The 25201-nt window shown below is 38.1% G+C and overlaps 1 protein-coding gene and 1 non-coding gene across 2 annotated transcripts in view; both read right to left on the bottom strand.

Annotated features, from left to right (window-relative positions):
* AAMDC (adipogenesis associated Mth938 domain containing) overlaps window positions 1-25201 on the bottom strand; it is a 39281-nt gene that overhangs the window by 7975 nt on the left and 6105 nt on the right. The window contains exon 2 of the mRNA XM_028115742.1: window positions 18943-19091. Coding sequence (XP_027971543.1) covers window positions 18943-19074 — 132 coding nt within the window. The 5' untranslated portion in view covers window positions 19075-19091. The remainder of the gene's footprint in view (window positions 1-18942; window positions 19092-25201) is intronic.
* On the bottom strand, window positions 15219-15403 carry LOC114218835 (U2 spliceosomal RNA). The gene has a single exon (XR_003611255.1). It is a non-coding gene; the product is annotated as a U2 spliceosomal RNA (small nuclear RNA).

Below are 25201 nucleotides of genomic sequence, written 5' to 3'. Positions count from 1 at the left end.
TGGGTGAAAGGAGAGGTTAAATTTTTTATTTCCTAGGCTTTGAAGTAGTCTATCCCACTGTATATTTTCCCCCAGTTTGATTGAGATACAAATGATGTAAAGCATCATATAAGGTTAAGGTACGCAGCATAATGATCTAACCTAACATACTACTACAATACGTTTCCTTAACATCCATCATCTCATACAGATACCAAAAAAAAAAAAAAACCCCACATTTTTCCTTGTGATGAAACTCTTGGGACTGACTCTCCCGACAACTTTCATATAGATCATACAGCAGTGTTAACTACAACCATTCAAAGAAGTCTCATGGAAACAACCCAAATGTTCACCAACTGGTGAATGGATAAACGGATTGTGTTATAATCCAACACTGGAATACCACTCAGCAATAAAAAAGGACCAAATTATTGATACAACAACATGAGAGAATCTAAAATGTATCATACTATGTGAAAAAACTAAGTCTCAAAAGACTACATACTGTATGATCTCATTCATATGACAAATAAATGGAACATGTGTATTATCAGGTCAATCGGCAAAATATTAATAGCATCTGTATATTAAATTGTACCAACGCTTATTTCCTGATTTTGATCACTGTATTGTGATTATGTAGAAGAATGTCCTTGTTTTTTGAGAACTACATACAGGTATATAGGAGTAAAGGGGTATAAGACCTACAACAGTTCAGAAAAAATATCTATTGATGGATAGTATAATAAAGAAAATATGATAAAATGTTAACATTTGGATCTGGGTAAAAATGAGAACTCTTTTCACTCTTCTTATAACTTTTCAGTAAGTCTGAAATTATTTCAAAATAAATAATTTTTTTTAAAGCATATAGTATAGGCAGGTTATAGATTAGCAGGAAGAGACCACATACAGGCACAAACACATACTCCCTGCTTCCTCACTTAGTTGGCCAAGGAAACAACACTTCAGAGAAGCCAGGTGGCTACCCCAAGCAGGGGCAGAGGCAGCATCTCTTTGCTGGTTTTCTCTATGGCTCTCGATTCCTTATGGAGTGTGCAAGTGCTGCTGCCATTCTTCACCCAGTCAGTGAATGTTCCAGAGCTGAGAACAAAGCCAGTCTCTCTCACTAATACACTTTTATATTCAGACTTACGTCATTAGCATCTTCCTAAGGAACTGACACTTAAGACTGTATGAGCCTACGTTTAAGGGACTATCAAAGAGTGTTCTAAGTTGGAACACCTGCCTGTCAACGAGTGACCAAACCGATCAGCAGTAACAGTATAGTCCTCCTTTTGGGAGAAGATGCACAGCGGGTGCCCTGGTGGCTCTGAACAGTACCTCTGCCTCCAGCTTTACTGTTCTCCACGAAGACCAGAGGAGCCTGGGGGAGGATAGATTCTTTTTCTGTAACGTTATTTCGATTCATAAATGTTTAAAAGGCAAAATAAAAAAGGGGCTATTTTTTCACGTGATTACAATAATTGGTTCTTTTTTTTTTAAAGATTTTATTTTTATTTATTCAAGAGAGAGAGAGAATGAAAGATAGAGAGTATGAGAGGGAAGAGGGTCAGAGGGAGAAGCAGACACCCTGCTGAGCAGGGAGCCCGATGTGGGCCTCGATCCCAGGACTCCAGGATCATGACCTGAGCCGAAGGCAGTCGCTTAACCAACTGAGCCACCCAGGCGCCCACAATGATTGGTTCTTAAAGAAATGTAAGAGGATTAGATTAGATGCCTTTTTAGTTCAATGGGTCTGTGATCAATCCTAGAAGCACCCTGAGCTGCAGTTATGCTATACGGAACTTAAAATATTTTTCTGGGGCTATGACCAAGGTAAATATTTAGTAGAATTACAAATCAGGATTGGAGAGCTTCACCTTCCTTAAGTAAATGCACTTAACTGAAATATCGAAAGATTGCTTCATCAAACAAAGAATTGCATCTACTTTGAGGAGCATCATGATTCCCAGACTCCAAGAGCTCACAGTCTAGTATAAGGAAACAAGACCACTGCTCAAAATCAAGTGAAAGGTCAGTGAGAGTGCAAAACCATAATCCTTGGGAGAGTCAGAGACTGAAGACAGTCGCAGCCCATCAGAGTCGCCAGATCAATGGAACTCAAGTGACAAATTTGGCTGCTGTGTGCTATATTGCAGGCCCAGGGTGTCAGAGAGAGCAGTGAAAGATAACTCGGCAACAGCCTGTGGATCCAGGCATTGGGGGGTGATTACTCACAGCCTTGTGCAGAGGCCTGTGATTGGAGCATCGGCCTGTTACTGAGGTGTCCTCAACCTGTCACCAGCCCCTCCTCTGCTTCTTCCAATCCCTAGGGGCACACCACTAAGGCTCTCTTCCCTGCCTGAGTGTCTGAGTCTGTTCTTCTTCTTTAAGAGGCTTTCTGTCACACCATGTGAGGTTGTAAAAGCTTATTGTTTTTTCTTGGGGGAAGACTATTAATTGTGGGAAAATGTCCAGCTAATAATAACGTCCATTATAGCAGCTAAACAACAGAGTGGCATCTTAGATGGCTGGGAACATCTCCTCCTATTTTATGTTAAATACAAAGAGAAAACATTCCTGAATTACACTTTCAAGGAAGCATTTCCTTCTGCTGAAATAAATGGTTAGTGGTAATGCTGTTATCTGGCTGTGTTGCTGATAAAAGCAGATTCTGTGAGTGAAGGTTAAAGGATCTCTGGTATCTGTCCCCTGTGGACACTGCCTGAGTCGCATTCTCATTATCGTTTGCCTGAATTAAGAGCCTCTTAAATGATCTTCCTGTCTCTGCCAGGGCAGAGGCCTATTCGTGTTTTGTTTTTGTTTTTGGTGACACAGGCTACATTGGCAATCTGGCAAAGCCTACGGCCCCCTTCTCAAAATAAAATTTTAAAATGCACAATATAAAATACACAGAACTGCAAGGACAACAGATTTTGTTGTCCTTAAAATGATCGAAATATGAAAAACAGATACGTGATCTTGTAACATGCTTCTCTACTAGTTTAGAAGAGTGGAAATATCTTCCAAAAGCTCATTGACAGACTTGCCCTCACATCTCACAGTGGCAAGTGACAGACTGCCAATCCATTCTGCCTCACTCTGGGTCACATGGCCGCCCGGCTAGAGACTCCATTTTCTGGTCTCTCTTGCAACTAGCTATGGCAGTGTGATATGCTATCACCAATATAAACTTCGGTGCAACATGAACAGAAGAAAAGGATCCATCTAGGTGTGGGCCTTAAAACACTGGGTGTGAGCTTTTCTTCTCCTTGACCTTCCTTTTGAGTTAGAATTCCAGCATGGCTACAACTAGTTGCCACCATTCAAATGCTCTACAAGATGGCGGAGCAACACAGAGGAAAAAAAAAACATGGGCCCCTGGCAGTACCCCCAGAGCTGTCCTCCCTGCCCCCAGCTTAGGCGGGTCACACTAATGTGAGAGAGAGAAATATATTTCTATCTTCTTTAAGCCATTAGATTTTGGGATTTCTATTACAGCTGCTTAGCCTTTAACCTAACTGATCCACAGACCCATGCCCGAACTAAACCATGACTGATTAGATGAATCATTTGGGGTAGAATAGATGTTAGGGAGTTAACTACGCTAGACTACACTAGACCCCAAGGGACTATGTCTTATATGCAGAATATACACCAGGGAGCCATAGAGATAGTCACCTTATGGGAATTCAACTATATGTTTTTAGAAAAAGAGAGCAGGAACTATTTAAATAGTAAGGGTAATTCAGCCATTCTACTCAAAGAGCATATGCCATGGATTGAACATGAGATAGCTGCCATGCATCTGTTATTCCTTCTACCTCAATTTCCTAGTTGCTGCCTCCAGTGTGAACCTTTTGTCGCACCAAGTGTGTTTCTAGTGTTTAAACCTACAATGTTCATTTTTCATATAACATGGACCCTAAATGCAAGGGAACTACTTTATCTGGTCCTGAATAGAAGATGACATGTATGTTCTAAAATTAAGGGAATCTTCTGGAAGGATTTGACTATAAGCAATTTTCATCGTAAGTGCTAACTTTAAAATTTAATCCCTGAATAAGATTCAAGTCTACCATATTAGTCTCAAAGTGATAGGATCTAAGGCTTGGAGGGGCTTTATATGTCCATCTAGCCCCAAACACCTATATGATAGAACCTCCTGTGAAAATAAATGTTGGTAGATATTGGTGACCAGTTGAGGTGCTCTTCCCATGATTCTATTCTAGCATTTCCCCCCACAATTCTATGTCTATGTACATATTTTCCCTGCTCATTCCCTTGTTTACCCGGGAAACATCCCCTTCAAGAATCAGGTCAAAGATCACATCTTCTATGAATACCCCCCTAAATCACTCAGGCAGTCCTAGGTGCTCCTTCCTTTCTGTTCCCATTGTAACTCTTTTGGTTCATATACTATATAGCACTACAATGTTCTCTTTGCTTAATTCCCCCATACAGCTCCTTGAAGGCAGAGACAGGTGATTTATCTGTAAATCAGGCTTTGAGACAATGCTTGGCACCCCATAAGCAATTCCTATATATTTTAAAATTTGAATTATGACAGTACATGCTAAATTCATTTTTGGATGCTGGATTAATTTGTTTGAGCTCCAAAAGAGGATTCTGAAAGACTGAAAAATCACCAGAGTCCGTCCTTTCATTCTCAGTAGCTTCCATCTTTTATTGTTTTTCAACTTTGACTAGAATAAAGAAAGCAATAGGAAATGCGTTCATTTTTACTAACAATTTTAATCAATTCCACATTTCAAAATTGGCCTTCTCATAAATTGTCGGTAACACCAATACATAACACAAATTCTATAAAGGGGAATTTGGCAATATCTAATCAGTCTACGTTTACGTTGATACTTTAACCAGCAATCCTAGTTCTAAGAATTTACCCTGAAGATACACGTCCAACAAAACAAAAAACCATATACATATACAAGGTTATTCATTGTAGCACTATATAGAATAGCAAAATATTGAAAGCAATCTAAGTGCCCATCCATAGGATAAACTGGATAAACAATATCACATTCACATAGTGGATTACTCTGCAGCTGTATAAAAGAAAAAAATATCTCTATGAACTGATACCCTGATTTTCATTATATATTGTTAAGTGACAGAAAAAAAAAGAGCAAGGTATGCTACCTCTTGTGTAAGAAGTGAGTTATAAGAAAAAAATGTATGTATGTATGTGGGTGTGTATTTGTGTGTATTTGCTTATTTTTTCAAAAGAAATACAGAAAAGATAAACCATAAACTAATAAAAATCATTACTGACCTATTGGAGTGAAGGAGGTATGGGATGGAAGAGATAGGGAAAGGAGTAATACTTCTCTAAGTGTACCTTGTTAAACTGTTTTGACTTTTGAACCATGTAAATGTTTTATATATTCAAAAAACTTAACCAAAAAAGACAGGATGTAGGGGGACACTTAAAACAGTATGTCAAAGAAACAAATGAACTCAATTGTATCAAATTCATGATACAACAAGAAGAAAAGACAAATGAAGTTAACTTTTTAAGTGTTCTGACTGTAGGCCTAAATGGGATGTGTTTCAGGTACAAAAATACCTATAAAGATCTTGAATTTTATTTTGTGATCTTGGTATTGGTGTAGTGGTTTCAGAACTGTTTTGTGTGTATAGTAGAGCACAGCAAATAAGTAATTATATTGATGGGTTTTGGAATTAGGGTTCTGTGTGTGAGAAGAAAGGCGCAGATATGGAATGGGGGGATAAAAGTATCTTGAGGTGCTGGATGAAACTGGAGGTATCATGAACTCATTTTACACACACACACACACACACACACACATTATGGCTCTGTATACTGAAAGGGAATATGGAATGACATCTCAGTGACAAGGAGCACACCTAATATCCAGCTCTTGATTTCTAGATACCATTCTTCACTAAAAGGAAGGAGGGCTCCTTGAAGAAATGGCTGATATATATATATCTTGCTGTGCCAAAAAACAAAGGCAGTGGTAAAAAACTGATGGGAACATGTCAAAAGAACACTGGCCAAATTTGGGACAATTTAAACCTCAAAAATATTACTAATGGCAGTGGATTAAAACAGTATCTTATTCTGTTTAAGCAGCTGTAACAAAAGGCCACCAACTGGGTAGCTTATAAACAACAGGAATTTATTTCTCACAGTTCTGGAGGCTAGAAATCCATGATCATGGACTGAGTTTTGGTGAAGTCCTTCCTGGTTCAGAGCCGGTGCCTTCTCTATTCTCATGTGGTGGAAGGGATATTTCTGCAGGCTCTTTTCTAAGGCACTAATCCCATTCATGAGGGCTACACCCTCATGACTTAAGCACCCAAAGACGCCACCTCCTGATACCATCCTCTTTAGGTGTTAGGATTTCAACATCTGAATTTGGGGGAGACACACACATTCTGAACATAGCATACATTAAATTAAAAAAGATAATATGAGCCCGCAGTGATACTAAAAATGGTGGGAGTGGCCAAAGGAAAGCTTGTCTTTATAGAAGAATCCAGCTAATGAATGTAGAAGGAATGACAGAAGGATCATCATTTTGCAACCACTGACTTTAGTAAAGTCAGGCAAGGATCAGTGGTCAATGCTAAAACCACTGGCTGAAAAGGTTGCTGGGGAACAAGATGTTATAAAGTTTCAAATTATTACTCTACAGATTACTTACTGGTTACAAATGGAAAAATGTACCTTTACTACCACCTTACCCACAGGATCCAACATAACCTCGCCAGCACCTGGGCAAACTGACTTTACATTGCCTCCAGGTATGACACACTGAAGATAAAACCACCTGTGAAACATTCATGCCAAAAATTATTAACTTGCATCTAATCATGATAGAAAAAAATCGGATAAATCTAAATTGTAGACTGTTCTACAAAACACTGGCCTGGACACTTCAAAAATACCCATGTCATAAAAGAGAAAAAAATGGGAAGCAACTGGTTTTTGATTAACAGACTAAAGAAACATGATAACAGCAACAACAACAAAAAAGTAACATCACAACAAAATGCAAAGCACGACGCTTGATTGGATCTTGGATTGACAAGGAAAGTCATAAAACATATTATTTTATTGGAACAATTATTATAATTTGACTATGGAGTTGATGTTACTTAATATTATATCAATGCTGAGTTTCTTGAATATAATTTCATGATAATGTCTGGTAGAATGGCTTTGTTTTAGTAGATACATGCTGCAGTATTTAGGGTTCATATGAAGTATCAAGTGCCACAATGTCAGTAACTTTCAAATGATTCAGCAAAAATAATTATCGAAAAAGGGAGAAGGAGAGGGGTAGTGTGTAGGCCAGAGGAAGACAAATAAAGTAAATGTGGCAGAATGTTAACAACTGGTGAGTGTAGATTGATGGTATAGAAGTGCTTATTCTTTTTTTTTTTCTAATTTGTTATGTAGGTTTGAAAATTTTCAAAATTTAAAAAAAGGAGAAGAGGTTCAACACAGAAGAAGCTCAGCATAGGCCTTCTGTTGTCAACCAGGTTTACAAGGTGAATGGGAAAACAAAAGCAAAAGCAAACAAATGCAAGAGCTGAAAGCGTTAGGAATAGCTCAGCACATCTATCTTTCCTTAAGTAGCACACTACTCTGAGCACCAGACCCTCTGGTCTGGTCAATTCTACAACTTTCTGAGAACTATGTCAACTCTATACCTATTGCCTGTATTATATATAAAAATAAAACCACAAAACCAACAAAAGTTATAGTGAACATTTTTGGGACTTCAGGGGAAGTTTGAAGATAGACTATATATTAGATAATATTATTTTACCAACGATAATCTTATTTATGATAATGATATTGTAGCTATGTAGGAGAATGTTCATGTTCTTAGGAAAGAAATGGAGGCACATGGGTGGCTCAGTCATTAAGCGTCTGCCTTCAGCTCAAGTCATGATCCCAGGGTCCTGGGATCGAGCCCCGCATAGGGCTCCCTGCTCAGCGGGAAGCCTGCTTCTCCCTCTCCCACTCCCCCTGCTTGTGTTCCCTCTCTCGCTGTGTCTCTCTCTGTCAAATAAATAAATGTTAAAGAAAAAAGGGAAAGAAATGCTGAAATATGATATCTGACATTTACTCTCAAATGATTCGGGGGTGGGGAGGAAGTGTGTGTGTGTGTATGTGTGTGTTTAGAGAAAAAAATATGGTGATTGTTATACTTGAGAGTATTAGATTAAGGGTATAGGGGAGGGATGCCTGGGTGGCTCAGTTGGTTAAGCGTCTGCCTTCAGCTGGGGTCGTGATCCTGGGGTCCTGGGATTGAGTCCTGTGTTGGGCTCCCTGCTTGGCGGGGAGCCTGCTTCTCCCTCTGCCCCTCCCTTTTCTTGTGCTTGCTCTTTATTTCTCTCTCTCTCTGACAAATAAATAAATAAAATCTTTTTTTTTTTAAAAAGGTGTAGGGGAATTTATTGTGCTATTCATATAGGTGTTGTGTGGGTTAAACAGTTTTCAAAATTAAAAGCTGGAGTAAAGTTTCCACATTTCCTTTAGTTGTCCTTGGGTAATTGGTTTGGTTTTTTTTATTTTTTAAGATTTTATTACTGTGTTTATTTATTTGAGAGAAGGGGGAGGGAGAGAGACAAGCAGACTCCATACTGAATGCGGAGCCTGACGTAAGGCTCAGTCTCACAACCCTGAGATCCTGACCTGAGCGGAAATGAAGAGTGGGATGCTTAACCAACTGAGCCACCCAGGCGCACCAGTTTGGCTTTCTTTTAATTTTAAACTTGTGTTATATCTTCCTTCCTGACTCCTTTCACCCTAATAAAAGAATATATAAATTAATGACCCATGTATGTTTCCACATAGAAAAGTCTTCTCCCATAAGACAATTATTGCTTTAGGATAGAAATGAACAAGGACAGTATGAGACAGTAGAAAAGTATGGGCTTTAGAGTAGGACTCAGGTTCAAATCTTAGTTCCAAATGATTAGTTGTGTGATCCTGGAAAAGCTGTATATGACCACACACATAGTAGTTGTTTAATGGTTGGTAGCGATTTGGGAGGAGGTAGTAGTATTTAGTATTATTTAACAATAGTATTTAGTATTGTTATTTTAAGAACAGCAGTTGAAGACAATAGATTTTCTTGATATTTCCATTATGTAATCACAACAAAATCTGCCTCTTATTTATTTATTTAGATTTATTTATTTAAAGAGAGAGAGAGCACAATCGGGAAGGGCAGGGAGAGGGAGGAAGAATCCCAAGCAGACTGCACCAAGCCTGGAGCCCAAAGTAGGGCTCGATTCCACAACCCCAAGATCACAACCTAAGCCAAAACCGAGAGTCAAACATTCAACGAACTGCACCATCTAGGCATCCCCAAATCTTCCCATTTTAAACTAATTAAAAAGGAATCACAACATGGGGCACCTGGGTGGCTCATTCGGTTAAGCATCTGACTCTTGGTTTCGGCTCAGGTGGTGATCTCAGGGCTGTGGGATCGAGCCCCACTTGGGGCTCCTCGTGGAGTCTGCTTGTCCCTCTCCCTCCCACTCTCTGCTTCCTGCCCCCGTCCCTTTCCCTCCCTCTGCTAGTGCTCTCTCTCTCTCTCAAATAAATAAATAAAATCTTAAATAAAAAAAGGAATCACAATGTCATTCCTCAGAGGGAAATGTCACGAAGAATAAAAAAGGAATGTTTAATGATATCTATAACGACAAATTAAATGCAGCAAACATCTATTGAGATCCCACTTTACAGGCACTGTGCTAAAATGCATAGCTCTTGCCATTAGGGAGTTTACCACTTAATGAGGAAAACAGATAAATACACACTCATTATAATACAGGTGGACTGCACAAAGTACTATAATAGAGGCACAAAGTATTACAGAAATACTGAGAAGAGAGTTAGCAGCTCATTCTCACAAGGATTGTCAGGAAGTGCTTCAGAGAGGAGATAATACAAAGGCTAAGAATTGAAGGATATATAAGATTTCATCAGGTATAAAGGGAAGCAGGTAATTCCAAGTAAAGGAAAATGGTTTTAGTACAAAGGAATGAAAGATCATGGTAAATTTGTAAGGGAATAAGTATTTGGTATGGAATAACTAGGTCTTCAGGTGTGTTTTAAATATAGGAGATGTGATTGAAAGGAAATTTTGGAACTGTATCACTAAAAATTCAAGTATCTACTGTGTAAAAGGCACTGTGGTAGAAGCTTTACAAAGATGAACATATTTAGTATTCACAGCAACCCCATGAAGTACATTATTTTCCAGGTCCCACCCCCAAGAGATTCTGATTGAGTAGGTGGGGAGAATGAGGGAGATAAAGAACATGCATTTTAAACAAGCACTCTAGGTGACTGTGATGCAAGAGATTCATGAATGACACTGAGAAATACTGACTGAGAGAAAAGAATGAATTTGCATGAAGGCAAGTTGCATACATTTAAAAAATGTATTCTTCCCAACTCATGCCATACTCACATCAACCTATGACAAACAGACATTATTATTCTCCTTTTACGGATGATTAAAATGAGGCACAGAAAGGCTTAATAACTTGTTTAAGATTACCCAGCTAAAATGTGACAGTGCCTGGACTTATGAATCTAAATGTCTACTACATATCTCTATCCAGAAGCCCTAATATAAATTCAGGTTCAACATACTCCATTTTCTCAACTCATTCTTTGCCCCAAGCACAAACACATTAATTCCTGCTCTGATATACCCAATCTCAATGAACAGCCCACCATGTACACATTTATCCATGCTAGAATTCTCCCTCACCTGCTAAATCTAGTAAATCACCTTATTCTGTCAATTTCACCTTCTAAAGAGTTTTCAACAGTCTCATTTCCACCCACACTACTACTGACTTAACAATAACAGGTTCATTTATTGAGTACCTACATCACATCTAGCAGTGTACATTAATCCTTAGATCAACTCTTCGAAGTAGGCAATGTTATTGTCTCCATTATATCAATGAGGACTCCATGGCTTTGATTCCATGTCCTTTGCCTCTATACAGTTGAGCTCCAGATCAACACCTCCATCTTTGCCAGCTCTTATCCCTCCAACTAGAACATTTAGTCTTCTAGAATACCTCCTCTTGCTTATTCTACTGACAAATAAAACTTTAAGGATAAAAACTAAACTTACAGCAACCCTTTCCCATTTTCCTATTATCATCAATGGTACCTCCTCAGTTTTATAGGGTTTTTTTATTTTCAGTTTTGTAGTTTTTAATCTTAAAGTTTGTAAGAGGAATCATGATGTAGTAGGAAGAAGGAATGGGAAATAAAGTTAGAATATGACCTGGGTTTACTATTTGATTTCACATTTTTTGTTTTTAGCTCTGTGTCTATGCAAGTTATATAACTTCTCTGTCCTTAATTTTCCTTAAATAAAGGATAAGGTTAATAGGAGTATTAATTCATAGAGTCCTATGTGGGAAAAGTACACTATATAGTGTTAAATCCATTTTTGAGGAGGAAGAAAATCTCTTCAATGTGGCACACACATATATCTTATGGCCATAATCTGGATAATCTTTGTCAGACACATCAGTCTCCTGCATAAATATCTCAAGTGGCTATGCCTTGTCCATTGAATAAGATGTAAACTCAACTCTGCAGACATTCTGTCAACCATACTACCTATTCTTACACCTCTCTCGCTTCACTCTATGAAATAATCCAATGGAGTCATTTGGTTAACAAGCATTATGTCTTCTTATTCCTCAGCCTTCTCTCATTCTCCCCCTTCTATATCTCAATGCCTTCCCATTCCTTTAACCAATCCAGGTATATTCCTTTTTTTAAGATCAAGGTTGGTAGCTAACAAGCAACTAGATGTCTGGACCAAAACAATGAGTACATGTGGTTCAAAACCAAGGCATGAACAGAGAGCATGTGCTGGAATTGTCTTTTTCTGTGGAGCCCAATTACATAGGTATGACTGTTTACTATGCAGATTATGTAGGTGTAATTGTTTATAATGTGATAAACTATAAAATTTCAGAAAAGTTTCCTTAAACAAAATGTCTACAAATGCTGGACAAAAATAAACATCCCTTGAAATGCTTAGCTGAGCTCACAAAGGAAAGGGAAATTCCCAGAGGCCAAAAGTGAAGAGGTAGTTGAAGAGGTAGTTGAAAATGGTCAACTGATACTGAAGTAACACTGGGGCATTTGTTATTCTTATAGTCTTTTTTTTTTTTTAATTTTAATTTTTAATGAGAAATTTTATCTTTGGATGTATATGTCACATAGAACATGATACTCTAGAAAAAAGAGAAGTATGAAATAATTTTATTTACAAATTACACACATTTGGAGTTATACTAATCTATTCATATGCTAAGATTTTCAATATTCAACTATTTTTTCATTTATGTAATTCATATAATTTCTTTTTAAAAAATTAACATATAATGTACTATTTGTTTCAGGGGTACAGGTCTGTGATTCATCAGTCTGACACAATACCCAACACTCATCACAACACATACCCTCCCCAGTGTCCATCACCCAGCTCCCCCAATCCCCTTAAGCAACCCTCAGTTTGTCTTCAAAGATTAAGAGTCTCTTATGGTTTGTCTCCCTCTCTGGTTTCATCTTGTTTCATTTTTTCCTCTCTTCCCCTAGGATCCTCTGCCTTGTTTCTCAAATTCCTCATATGAGTGAGATCATATGATAATTGTCTTTCTCTGATTGACTTATTTCACTTAGCCTAATACACTCTAGTTCCATCCACATCATTGCAAATGGCAAGATTTCATTTTTTTGATGGCTGTAATATTCCATTGTGTATATATATACCACATCTTCTTTACTCATTCATGTGTTGATGGACATCTGGATTCTTTCCATAGTTTGGCTATTGCGGACATTGCTGCTATAAACATGGGGGTGCAGGTGCCCCTTAGGATCACTACATTTGTATCTTTGGGGTAAATACCCAGTAGTGCAAGTGCTAGGTCGTAGGGTAGCTCTATTTTCAACTTTTTGAGGAACCTCCATACTGTTTTCCAGAGTGGTTGCACCAGCTTGCATTCCCACCAACAGTGTAGGAGGGTCCCCCTTTCTCCACATCCCCGCCAACATCTGTCGTTTCCTGACTTGTTAATTTAAGAGACACTCTGAGACTAGGAGATAAGATTTGAATGAGGTGGGACAATGGAACTGTGACACCCCTCCCAAATGTGCAGAGTGCCCTTCTTAAACCCATCTTCAATAAAAGAATTGACCAAAAAAATCCAGGAAAAGAACAAGGAAACCTGTCTGCCTCAGCCAGCTGGGACTCTGTGTGGGGGAAAATGTGTCCCTTGAGAATTTATAATCACAAACTTGCCTACACATCACTTTGGGGTTCAAATGTACACTATCAGCCTGATCTGGGAAGACCCCAGTCAGGAAATTAACTAAAAGTTGTCCCATATTGAGAGTAATGTAGGATGCCGAGAAGAAACAAATATAAGTCTTTGACAGGTCAAAGAGGACAGAGTCAGAATATTCAGGATTCCCACAGATAAAAAATTACTGTCAACCTAGAACACCCAGAAAAATTAGAATTAATAAATGAGAACCTGTTCAGACAAGCAAAAACGGAGTTTATCAACAGACCCTCACTAAAGGAATTTGCAAGGAAATCAACTAAAAAAAAAAAAAGAAAGAAAGAAAAGAAAGAAATTGATTCACAATTGATCCAAATTGCAAGAAGGAGTGATAAGCAAGGAAAGTGGTATACATGTGGGTAAATAAAAGCAAACACTGATTGTAATGATTAAAAAACAAAGTATCTTAATTAAGAAAGTAAGAAAATATCTACTTTTAAAGGAACTAAATTATTGGATAACAATAACGTGTAAGATGGAAGGGAAGTGATGAGAGGAAAGTGTACGGAGGTAAAGATAAAAATTAATTTTAGACTTTAAGATTTTATTAGGATGAACTACATGAAATTCCTAAATTCAACTCTTTATCTATAAAATATTGTCAATCTCATGTGGTTCAACCTAATATATCACAATTTTAAAGATAACCACTAAGTGAATAGAAATAAAATGCACAGCTTCCAGAAGAAGAGACAAAAGTGGAATAAAACCTCAATACAAAAAAAAGTGGACAATAGATGATACCATTAATATAAAAATTTGAATACAAAGAACAATACAAAATATGGGTTGTGGATACAGATAGATATTTGAAAAGTATAAAGGAAATTCAGGATACTGCTAAGGGTGGAGAGAAAGAGATCAAACTTCTAAGATTTTATTTTTAAAACTGGAATATGAGTACACAGGTCTACTATTCTTTACAATTTGCAATGAATTAAACTTATGTTTAATAATAAAATTTTTAAAGCCATAAAATTTTTTTAAAGCCATAAAGTTACAAAGACAAAAAACAAAACAAAACAAAAAAACCCAATATGTAGTGTTTTCCAATTTCTGTGGTGTAAAACACTCCCACCATGTTTAAGATACCAATGTGACATCACTGAATGCAGAGTTAATAAGAGATGTACAGGGGCGCCTGGGTGGCTCAGTCGTTAAGCGTCTACCTTCAGCTCAGGTCATGATTCCGGGGTCCTGGGATCGAGCCCTGCATCAGGCTCCCTGCTTTGTGGGAAGCCTGCTTCTCCCCTCCCACTCCCCCTGCTTGGGTTCCCCCTCTCGCTGTGTCTCTCTCTGTCAAATAAATAAATAAAATCTTAAAAAAAAAAAAGAGAGAGATGTACAGTAGCACATATATAGTATTTTCACCATACAGATAACAATGGATGTAAATAATTTCAAAAGCATAGAATGTAGTAAAATAATTAGGAATAATGAATTTTAAATATATTACCTATGTCTTAAATGACTTATTTAAGTAAATTTATATAATTTAAAATGTGTGTCTAAAAACTGGCTTACAAAATTCCTGAAAATTTAACAATCAATTCTCACAAGCCAGTGAAAGCCATGTCTAGCATACCACTGTATAAGTATGAATCTGAAACAGTTCTTTTTTTTTTTTAAGGTTTTATTTATTTATTTGTCAGAGAGAGAGAGAGGGAGAGCACACAAGCAGGGGGAGCAGCAGGCAGAGGGAGAAGCAGACTCCCCACTGAGCAGGGAGCCCCGTGTGGGGCTCGATTCCAGGATGCTGGGATCATGACCTGAGCCAAAGGTAGACGCTTAACCAACTGAGCCACTCAGGTGCCCTCAAAACAGTTATTTCTGAGTGATATCAGAGAAATTGTTGTGAAGAACCTCTGAAAATCCTCTTTGTCATAAAAGCAATGAGAATAATGGAAGAAGTGTAAAAATAAATTTACTCTGTTCTCTGGAAGTTAACAAAGGTTTCCAGTAATTCAGGGTGTGTTGATTACACTTGATCTTAGCCAAAAGGCCGAGAAGCGATGGGGGTGTGTTGATTATCAAAAAAAAAAAAAAAAAAAGATCGCTAAAAAGTGAGCTTTGTGCAATTTTAACTTCCCCTATTCTAATCTACTCCATCTCCAGTTCTGTCATAGCCTTGAAAAGCAACAATCACAGTGAAAACTACCAGTCTGGAAGTCACACAAAATGGAATAATGGATCAAAACTCCCTCAAACCTCCACTCCCAGAAAACTGTCATTATTTGACCTGTCTGATGGTTCTCTGGACAACCCAACTCATAGGCTGTCTTTATTTTATCTGACTTGGAGTTTGCCAGTGTAAATCTCTTCCCCCAACACCACCCCCAAAGAAGTTTGTCCAAAACTATGAGACAAATGTTTAACAAGTGGTTGCCTGATGCATTGGACAATAGGGCAAACAAGAGGTCAACCAAAAAACTCAAAAGGGAAAACTGGGAAATAAGATATCCACAGAGGGCTTTGAAAAGCTCTCATGTGAACCTTGGTATTGAAATGGCAATACACTTCCAGGATCGTGCACATACTCAGGAATGACATGAGAAAGTCCTAAGTTCACCACTCTGGCTGACCTTGAGACTCTACATAAGTAAGAAATAGGCAGAATTTTAAACAGCCTGCCTGAGTGTTGACTACATACCCCAAATTGCATAGAGCCCCTCGGCAAACACTGGAACACCTACTGGTTGCAGGCATATAAAGACACCTGTGTAATCATTATTTCAGGAAACCATATTCAAAGAACTAAAGGAAAGTATGAGGATAATACCTTAAAAAATAGAGAATATCAATAAAGAGATAGAAATTATTTTTTAAACAACAAAATAGAAATGCTGGAGTTGAAAAAGACAACAACCAAGTGAAAATTTCACTAACAGGCTCAATCACAGATAAGAATCAGCAAAACTGAAAAATACATCAATTGAGATTATCCAATTTGAGAAAAAGGGAAAAAGAATGAAGAAAATGAACAAAGCCTCAGACACCTGAGGGACTACCATTTAACATTACAATATACTCATAATGGGTATCACAGGAGAGGAGAGAGAAGGGACAGAAAGGATATTTGAAGAATGGCTGAAAATTCCCCAAATTTGACAAAAAACAACACTGTACACATCCACAAAGTTCAATATATTCCAAGTAGGATAAATTCAAAATGATTCACGTGTAGACACATCACAGTGAAACTGTCAAAAGCAAAAGACAAAGAATTTTGAAAGTAGCAAGAGAGAAACGACTTGTCAAGTCCAAGGAACATTTAATAGTTGGTTTCTCATTAGTAACTGATGAAGCCAAAAAAGTGGGATAACATATTCAAAGTGCTAAAAGAAAAAGACTTTTTATTTTATTTTATTTTATTTATTTATTTGTCAGAGAGAGAGAGAGAGCACAAGCACGGGGAGCAGCAGGCAGAGGGAGAAGCAGACTCCCCACTGAGCAGGAAGCCCAATGCGGGACTTGATCCCAGGACCCTGGGATCATTACCTGAGCCAAAGGCAGACGTTTAACCAACTGAGCCACCCAGGCACCTCAGAAAAAGACTTTTAACCAAGAATTATGTATCAAGCAAAATTATCTTTCAAAACTGAAGGATCCACTTCCATCATTACAGCATGAAGAGCCCTATGATCTGTTCCAAAATGAAAATTATTATTATTATTTTTAAAGATTTTATATATTTATTTGACAGAGAGACAGGGAGAGAGGGAACACAAGCAGGGGGAGTGGGAGAGGGAGAAGCAGGCCTCCCGTGGAGCAGGGAGCCCAATGCGGGGCTCGATCCCACTGGGATAGTGACCTGAGCCAAAGGCAGCTGCTTAATGACTGAGCCACCCAGGCGCCCCCCAAAATGAAAATTATTAAAGGAAACAAAGAAAAATAACTCCCCCCCACACACAAAAACAAATTTTACACCCACCCCAATAAAAAAAATTGGAAAAAAAGAAACCACTCAAAGCCTTTGGAAATTATCCTAAGAACAAACAGCAAATGGAAAAACATCTCTTCAGGAAAATCTATAAATATTTGGTAGGAAAGGTGAGTATCTGTGGTTTTTCAGGAAGACTGCTGCCTGACCCCCACCCTGGCCCCCCAGCTTAGTGAGGTGGAGACTCCAGTCCAGACTGCTGCAGCAATGAACACAGAATTGTTTCCTGTTTTAGCTACCAGCTGGAAGCCTTTGTTCCTGGGAGAAACAGGACTTAAATGTTTCTCATCCTGCCCCCAGCTGTCTGTTGCTGAGACTAAGTCCTAAGTGAACGTGGTCAAGAGGCAGGCGCTCTCTTCTTTCACCCAACCTCTACCTTGGCCATGGCACAGTAAGAATACTGGAGGAAGTATAATAAAAGGGAAATGCAAGTTCAAAACACAATGAGATAACATTTCACATCCACCAAGATGATATATAATAAAAACAAAATAAAACAAACAATACTAAGTGTCAGTGAGGAGAGATTTAGAAAAATTGGAACCTTCATAATTCATAAACTCTAAAATGTAAAATAGTGCATTTGCTTTGGAAAACAATTTGGCAGTTCCTCAAAAGATGAAATCTAGAGTTGTCTATGATGAGCATTTCCAATCCTAGGTATATACCTAAGAGAACTGAATGATTCTATTCATAAGAAAAGTCTAGAATAAGCATATCTATAGCAACAGAAGTAGATTAGGGGCGCCTGGCTGGCTCAGTTGGAAGAGCATGCAACTCTTGATCTCAAGGGTTTTTTTGTTTTTGTTTTTGTTTTAAGATTTTATTTATTTATTTGAGAGAGAGAGAAGGAGAGACAGTGAGAGAGTACAAGCGGGGAGGAGAGGGAGAAGCTAGCTCCCTGCAGAGCAAGGAGCCCGATGCGGGGCTCGATCCCAGGACCCTGGGATCATGACCTGAGCCGAAGGCAGACACTTAACGACTGAGCCACCCAGGTGCCCCTTGATCTCAGGTTTTTAGTTTGAGCCCCACACTGGGTGTAAAGATTACTTAAAAAAATAAAATCTTTAAAAAAGAAAAGTAGATTAGTAGTTGCAGGAGTTGAGGGGAGAGAAGAAAGGGAAGAAAGGGGAGTGAATGCTAATGGTTATGAGGTTTCCTTTTGAGGTGGTAAGTATATTCTGGAATTAGCACTGGTAAATATTGCACAAGTTTATGCCAATAAAAAGTCCACTGAATTGTATACTTTAAAAGGGTGAGTGAGGGGGCACATGAGTGGCTCAGTCAGTTAAGCTTCTGCCTTCGGCTCAGGTCATGATCCTGGAGTCCCAGGAGGGAGCTTGCATGGGGCTCCCTGCTCAATGAGGAGTCTGCTTCTCCCTCTCCCTCCGCCCCTCCCCTTGCTCCTGCTTGCTCTCTCTCTGGCTCACTCTCTCAAATAAATAAATAAAATCTTTGAAAAAAAAGAGTGAGTTAGTGGTATGTGCATTATATTGAGTGAGAGAGAGAGAGGAATAAGAGGAATAGTTACTTTCACTTGGTCATTATGGCCTAGGAGGTCAGAAATCACTTAGTCAGCCTTATGCAATGTCAACCAAACACCAATAGCTTACCTCAGTTCCTGTTTCTCTCCAATCCCAAGCCCGACTTCCCCCTGGCCACACTTTGCAGTCCTTATAGGTTTTAGTAGAGCCTTGTACTTTCATTTGCCCCCATGATAGGGAAGCAATTTCAGGGGAGGACATAAGGAACTTAACTAAATCTGAAATTAAAAGAAAAATATGTTAAATAAGTTATGAAGTAAGGTTGAAACAACTCCAAAATACAGGAGCTATACTATATACAAATATGTATTTTAAAATATAATACTATATACAAAATGCAGTAAACCCTAGTCCCCTATGAGTTAAGAAGCATCTTTGTCATTTATATGGTTGTGACTTCTTCTCTAGAGATCTAAAAAGTAAAATGCTGGGCGCCTGGGTGGCTCAGTCGGTTAAGCATCTGCCTTTGGCTCAGGTCATGATCCCAGGCTCCTGGGATAGAGCCCTGCATCAGGCTCCCTGCTCCGCGGGAAGCCTGCTTCTCCCTCTCCCAATCCTTCTTGTGTTCCCTCTCTCGCTGTGTCTCTCTCTGTCAAATAAATAAATAAAATCTTAAAAAATAAATAAAAAGTAAAATGCTAACTCTTGGGATCCTGAATCATTTAACCATGGAAACCAGATACTACATTACTTCTCAAACTGGATGGAATTCTTGAATTTTTTGAGAGATAAAATTAATGGAGTGAGGAGGTTGACACATCCTTTCTCTAAAAAGCAAGTATAAAGCGAGATAAACCTTTCAAAATAATACTTTGATACTCTAGAAATAATAAAGGCATACTATAAGCTGAGAAGCACTTATTTATGAAAACCACTGAATTTCGGAGGACAGTAACATGGCTTGTTGTTCCTGCCTGGGATTACTGTCATGCCCTCAATCAGTTCAGTTGGCACAGAGATTCAACTTGGTTGAGGCAGGATATGAAAATCAACAACAGTCTTGTTGCTTTGGCCAGAGGAGGCTTGATTAATTTAGAGCATTATATATTAAATTGGTGATCTCAGTGGCAAGCAAATATGGATGGCAGGTGGCTCTGCTTCCTTGCTATCGTGGGCTTGTTTGGGGCAAGCAATGGATTTGCAGAGTAGGCAGGGATTAACAGGAATTTCTCAGAGCTGACATAGCCATAGGGGCCTTGATGAGCTCTCCACATAGCCGGAGTGGACCAAATGCTGTGAGTGTATGTATCAAAGACAAAAACCGAGGAGGCCTAAATCATGCAAACATTTTGGGCTCGTGGAGCTGACAGCACATGCAAATTGAGAAGCAAGATGGCTCAAGAGGACTTAGAACAATGTAAAAGCCAGGCAAGAAATGAAAACAGTCTGAACTTCGAACTCAGTGCACACATTGAACACTGAACACTGAACTCAGTGCACACATTGACCCACAAGTACAGAGTAAAAATCTTATTGGCGTGAGGTATTTGAGCACAATCTTTCTTTGACTGAACATGAAGCTATACAGACACAGAGGAGAACCCTAGGAAGTCAAGCTTAAAGAAAAAAAACAAGAATAAAAATTAAAGGGGTGCTTGGCTGGCTCAGTTGGAAGAGCATGTGACTCTTGATTTTGGGGTCATGGTCCAAGACCCATGTTAGGTGTAGAGATTATAAATAAATAAATAAATAAATAAATAAATAAATAAATAAAATAATAAACTTTAAAAAAATGAATAAAAGTTAAAAACGGATCCTAGTGGCCACACATTGCATGGGAGATAGAATTCACAGATTTAGTCTAGGCAAGTGATTAAGTACCAAGATTAACATGCAGGAGGTGAAATCAGAATCCAGACTTTAATATACTATTTAAAATATTCAGTTTTGACCAAAAAGTTGTAAGACATGCAAAGAAACAGGGGCACCTGGCTGGCTCAGTCAGTTAAGTGTCTGCCTTCAGCTCAGGTCATGATCCCAGGGTCGTGGGATCGAGCCCCAAGTCAGGCTCCCTGCGCCCCTCTCCCTGCTCGTGCTCTCTCTCTCTCAAATTAATAAAACCTTTAAACAAAAAGACTTGCAAAGAAACAAAAAATATGAACCATACTCATCAACTGAAACTGTATCTGAGTGTTCCCATATGTTTGCTTTAGCAAAGATTTCAAAGAAATTATTATAAATATATTCAGGGAACTAAAGAAACCATATATAAAGAATTAAACAAATTATGATGACAATAACTTAACTCAATACAGAATTGCAATAAAGAGAAAGACTTTTCAAAAAAAGAATCATAGAAATTCTAGTATTTATAAGTAAAATAACTAAAAGGTTAATTTTAATAGTCAAGGTTCTACAGAGAAACAGAACCAGTAGATCATGCATATTATGAGATTTATTTCAAGGAAGTGTCTCATGCACTTCTGGAGAGCGGCCAGTCCAAAATGTCTAGGCAGGTTGGCAGGCTGCTAACTCTTGGGCAGAAGTTGTCATTGTAGTAACAATGTATTATTTCTTCTTCCTGAAGGAAACCTCAGTTTTGCTTTTAAGGTCTTTCAACTGATTGGTTGAGACATACCAAGAATATCGAGGACAATCTCCTTTATTTGAAAGTCAACTGATTGTAGATGTGAACATCTACAAAACACCATCAAGTAACACTTAGATTAGCACTTGATTGAATAACTGGGTACTGTAGCCTAGCTAAATTGACATTTAAAACTAACCATCACAGTTCACCCCTTGTCAATCTGGCACCTATATATATGTCCTTAAACCATATTTAATCTCCAAATAAACATATTAGCAAAGTGATACTTCTGTCTAACATTAATAACTAATCCATTTTTCCAGCTTCAAATACTGAATACCCATTTTTAAAATACATAGCAAAGTACATAAACACATTGTTTTAGGTGCTATGGGAGGAAGATACAAATTTATATGACATGATTCCTGTTCTTAGGAACTAATATTACCCTAGAGGAGAGAAGACATATACAAATAACTATAATTTTTAAGGGAATTTTTTTTTAATATGAAGTAACTTTTGAAAAGTGGTGTAAGGGAAGTATAATGAGTTGTTAATGAGTGTTGAGAAAGACTTCTGTTGGTCTTCTAAAGCTTCCATAACAAAATATGGCAGACTGAGTGGCTTAAAAAACAGAAATTGATTTTCTCACAGTCTGGAGGCTGGAAGTCCAAGATCAAGGTGCCAGCAGGATGTCTGGTGAGACCTCTCTTCCTGCTTGCAGATGGATTCCTCCTTGCTTTTTTTTTTCTTTTTTTGTCCCTACATGGCCTTTTCTCTGTGCATTAGCACTCTTGGTGTCTTTCTTGGTCTTTTGTGGGTGGGGCGAGGGGGGGTTTCAAATTCCTAATTCAATCTTTTTACTAGTTATAATTCCACTCAGATTTTCTTGAGTTTCAATAGTTTCTGTTGTAGGAATTTGTTCACTTCCTTTAGATTATCTGATTTGTAGGCATACAGTTATTTATAATGTTCCTTTATAATCCTTTTTAAAATCACTATAGATAGTGATGTCCTCTTGTTCATTTCAGATTTTAGTTACTTGACTTTTCTATTTTCATCTTGGCCAGTCTAGCTAAAGATGTGTGAATTTTGTGGTTATTTTCAAAGAATCAATTTTTGGATTTGTTGCTTTTCTCTATTTTTCTATTCTCTATTTCATTAATATCTATGCTTATCTTTATTATTTCCTTCCTTCTATTTATTTTGTGTTTAGTTTGTTTTTCCAGTTTTTTAAAAAAAGATTTTATTTATTTGAGAGAGAGAAATAGCAAGAGAGAGAGCATGAGCAGGGAGGAGAGGGAGAAGCAGGCTCCCTGCTCAGCAGGCAGCCCGATGTGGGGCTCAATCACAGGACCCTGAGATTATGACCTGAGCTGAAGGCAGATGCTTAACTGACTGAGCCACCGAGGTGTACCACTTTTTTTCAGTTTTTTAAAGATGGAAAGTTAGACTATCTTTTTTAATACAAGTCATCTTTTTTAATACAAGTATTTATATACAGCTGCATATTTCTCTTTAAGGAGTTCTTTAGGTGCATCCCCTAAGTTTTGATATTTTATGTTTTCATTTTTATCTGTCTAAAAGTATTTTCTAATTTTCCTTGAGATTTCTTCTTTGAACCATTGATTATTTTAGAGTGTGTCACTTAATATCCAAATATAAATGAGTTTTCCAAATTTTCTTCTGTTTCTGATTCTGGTCTAACTCCATGTTTGCAGAACATATTTGGCATAATTTCAACACTTTTAAATCTGTTGAGACTTCTTTTTTATGCTTTAGCACATGGTTTACCTTGGAGAATTTTCCATGTGTATTTGAGAAAAATGTGTATTCACTATGGTTGTGCAGTGTCCATAGGTGTCTGTTAGGTCTAGCTGTTTTTTTTTTTTAAGATTTTATTTATTTATTTGACAGAAAGAGACACAGCGAGAGAGGGAACACAAGCAGGGGGAGTGGGAGAGGGAGAATCTGGCTTCCTGCGGAGCAGGGAGCCCGATGCGGGGCTCAATCCCAGGACCCTAGGACCATGACCTGAGCCGAAGGCAGACACTTAACCAACTGAGCCACCCAGGCGCCCCTAGGTCTAGCTATTTTATAGTATTTTCAAGCCTATTTTTTTGTTGACATTCTTCCTAGTTTTCCTAGATGACCATTATTGAAAGTGGAGTATTGAAGTCTCCAAGCAGTATTGTTGAATTCTCTATTTCTCCTTTCAATTCTGTCAGTTTTTTCTTCATGTATATTAGGGTTCTTGAGGCATTGACTCCTTGTGTGTATTTTTTTTTTTAAGAGTTTATTTATTCATTTGAGAGAGAGAGAGATAGTGAGAGAGAGCACAAGCAGGGAGGAGAGGGAGAAGCAGGCTCCCCATGTGGGCCTCGATCCCAGGACCCTGACGTCATGACGGAGCCAATCCGAAGGCAGCCACTTAACCAACTGAGCCACCCAGGCACCCCTTCCTTGTGGTTTTCATAAACCTTTAGCTTTAAGAATGAAGCACTGACCTTTGTATCTCTAGCTGTAGGAGTGAAGCACTGACCTAGGCTAATGCATTGAGTACATCAATTACTTTCACTTTCTACACTGGTTGAATGGTTGAATATGTGAGCTGAGATGTGCCAATCAGTGTCAGTTTGGGGACTTTTGGGGGGAAATTCTGAGATACTGAGGCTGGGATGAATAGAACATAGAAGGGTACCTTAAAACTGCCAGTACTAAAAGGGAAATCAGTCTGAAAATTCAGCCCATGCAGAGGAAGGCAACACAGAGAGACATACTAAGAGAATTACCATCTGATCAGACCATACCTCAAGCATGAGCTACCACTGGTCTTTTCAACTATTTAAGGTAATAAATTTCCTTTATTGTTTAATCCTATTTGTCTTTTACTTGCAACTTAAAGGCTTTGACACAACTTATCTTAATGATTCACCAGATATCCAAATGTCATTTTTTTTAAAAAAGGTTTTATTTATTTATTTGAGAGAGAGAGAGACAGAGTGCGAGAGAGTGAGCACAAGGGGAGGGGAGGGGAAGGGCAGAAGGAGAGGGAGAAGCAGCCCCCCCCCCCCCCCGCCGGAAGGGAGCCTAATGCAGGGCTGGATCCCAGGACTCCAAGATCATGAACTGAGCCAAAGGCAGACACTTAACTGAGTCACCCAGGCGCTCCCCAAATGTCATCTTAATAGTATTGAAGAAATACTTTTGCAATCTAGTTCTGCTCGGCACTAGGAGAACTGATGGGTCTGACATACCATAAAATATTACTGAATGAAAAACATACAATAACTATTGTAGTCATGCTTAGATCTCATCTAGGAGTATGGAGTTAAAACAGAAATTTTACCCAATAATATCTGTTTCCTTCATCATAATTAAGTGATAAAGATCTGATTTGTTCATTCATCCAGACATTCATTCATTCATTTTCCTCCACATGTAAAGCTAAGGGAATGTGTTTCAAACTCTTTGTCTAAACCACGGCAACAAATACATGTTTATTATAACACACACACCTGTAAACATACATATTTCGTATCTATTTCTTGCAATATACTTATCATACTTATCCTTATTTTATGTGATACACTATTTTCTGTTCTATTTTTTTAGCACCCCCTTTTTTCAGTACTGTTCTATTTTTACTTTTTCATTTTTAATATAATTTTGGTCTTGATCTAACAAATTCATTTTAAAACCAACTAATGGGTCATAACCCATAGTTTAAAAAACATTACTGTAGGCTAAGGCTATATTCAAAATAAATAATGAGGGAAGCATGTGCACTGGCTACAT

This window comes from Eumetopias jubatus, unplaced genomic scaffold, assembly GCF_037043125.1.
Source record: "Eumetopias jubatus isolate StellerSeaLion01/CBP00866 unplaced genomic scaffold, mEumJub1_p1.0 scaffold_13, whole genome shotgun sequence".
Classification (NCBI taxonomy): domain Eukaryota; kingdom Metazoa; phylum Chordata; class Mammalia; order Carnivora; family Otariidae; genus Eumetopias; species Eumetopias jubatus.
The sequence above is the reverse complement of the archived record's forward strand: the minus strand, read 5'-3'. Positions and strand labels throughout refer to the sequence as shown.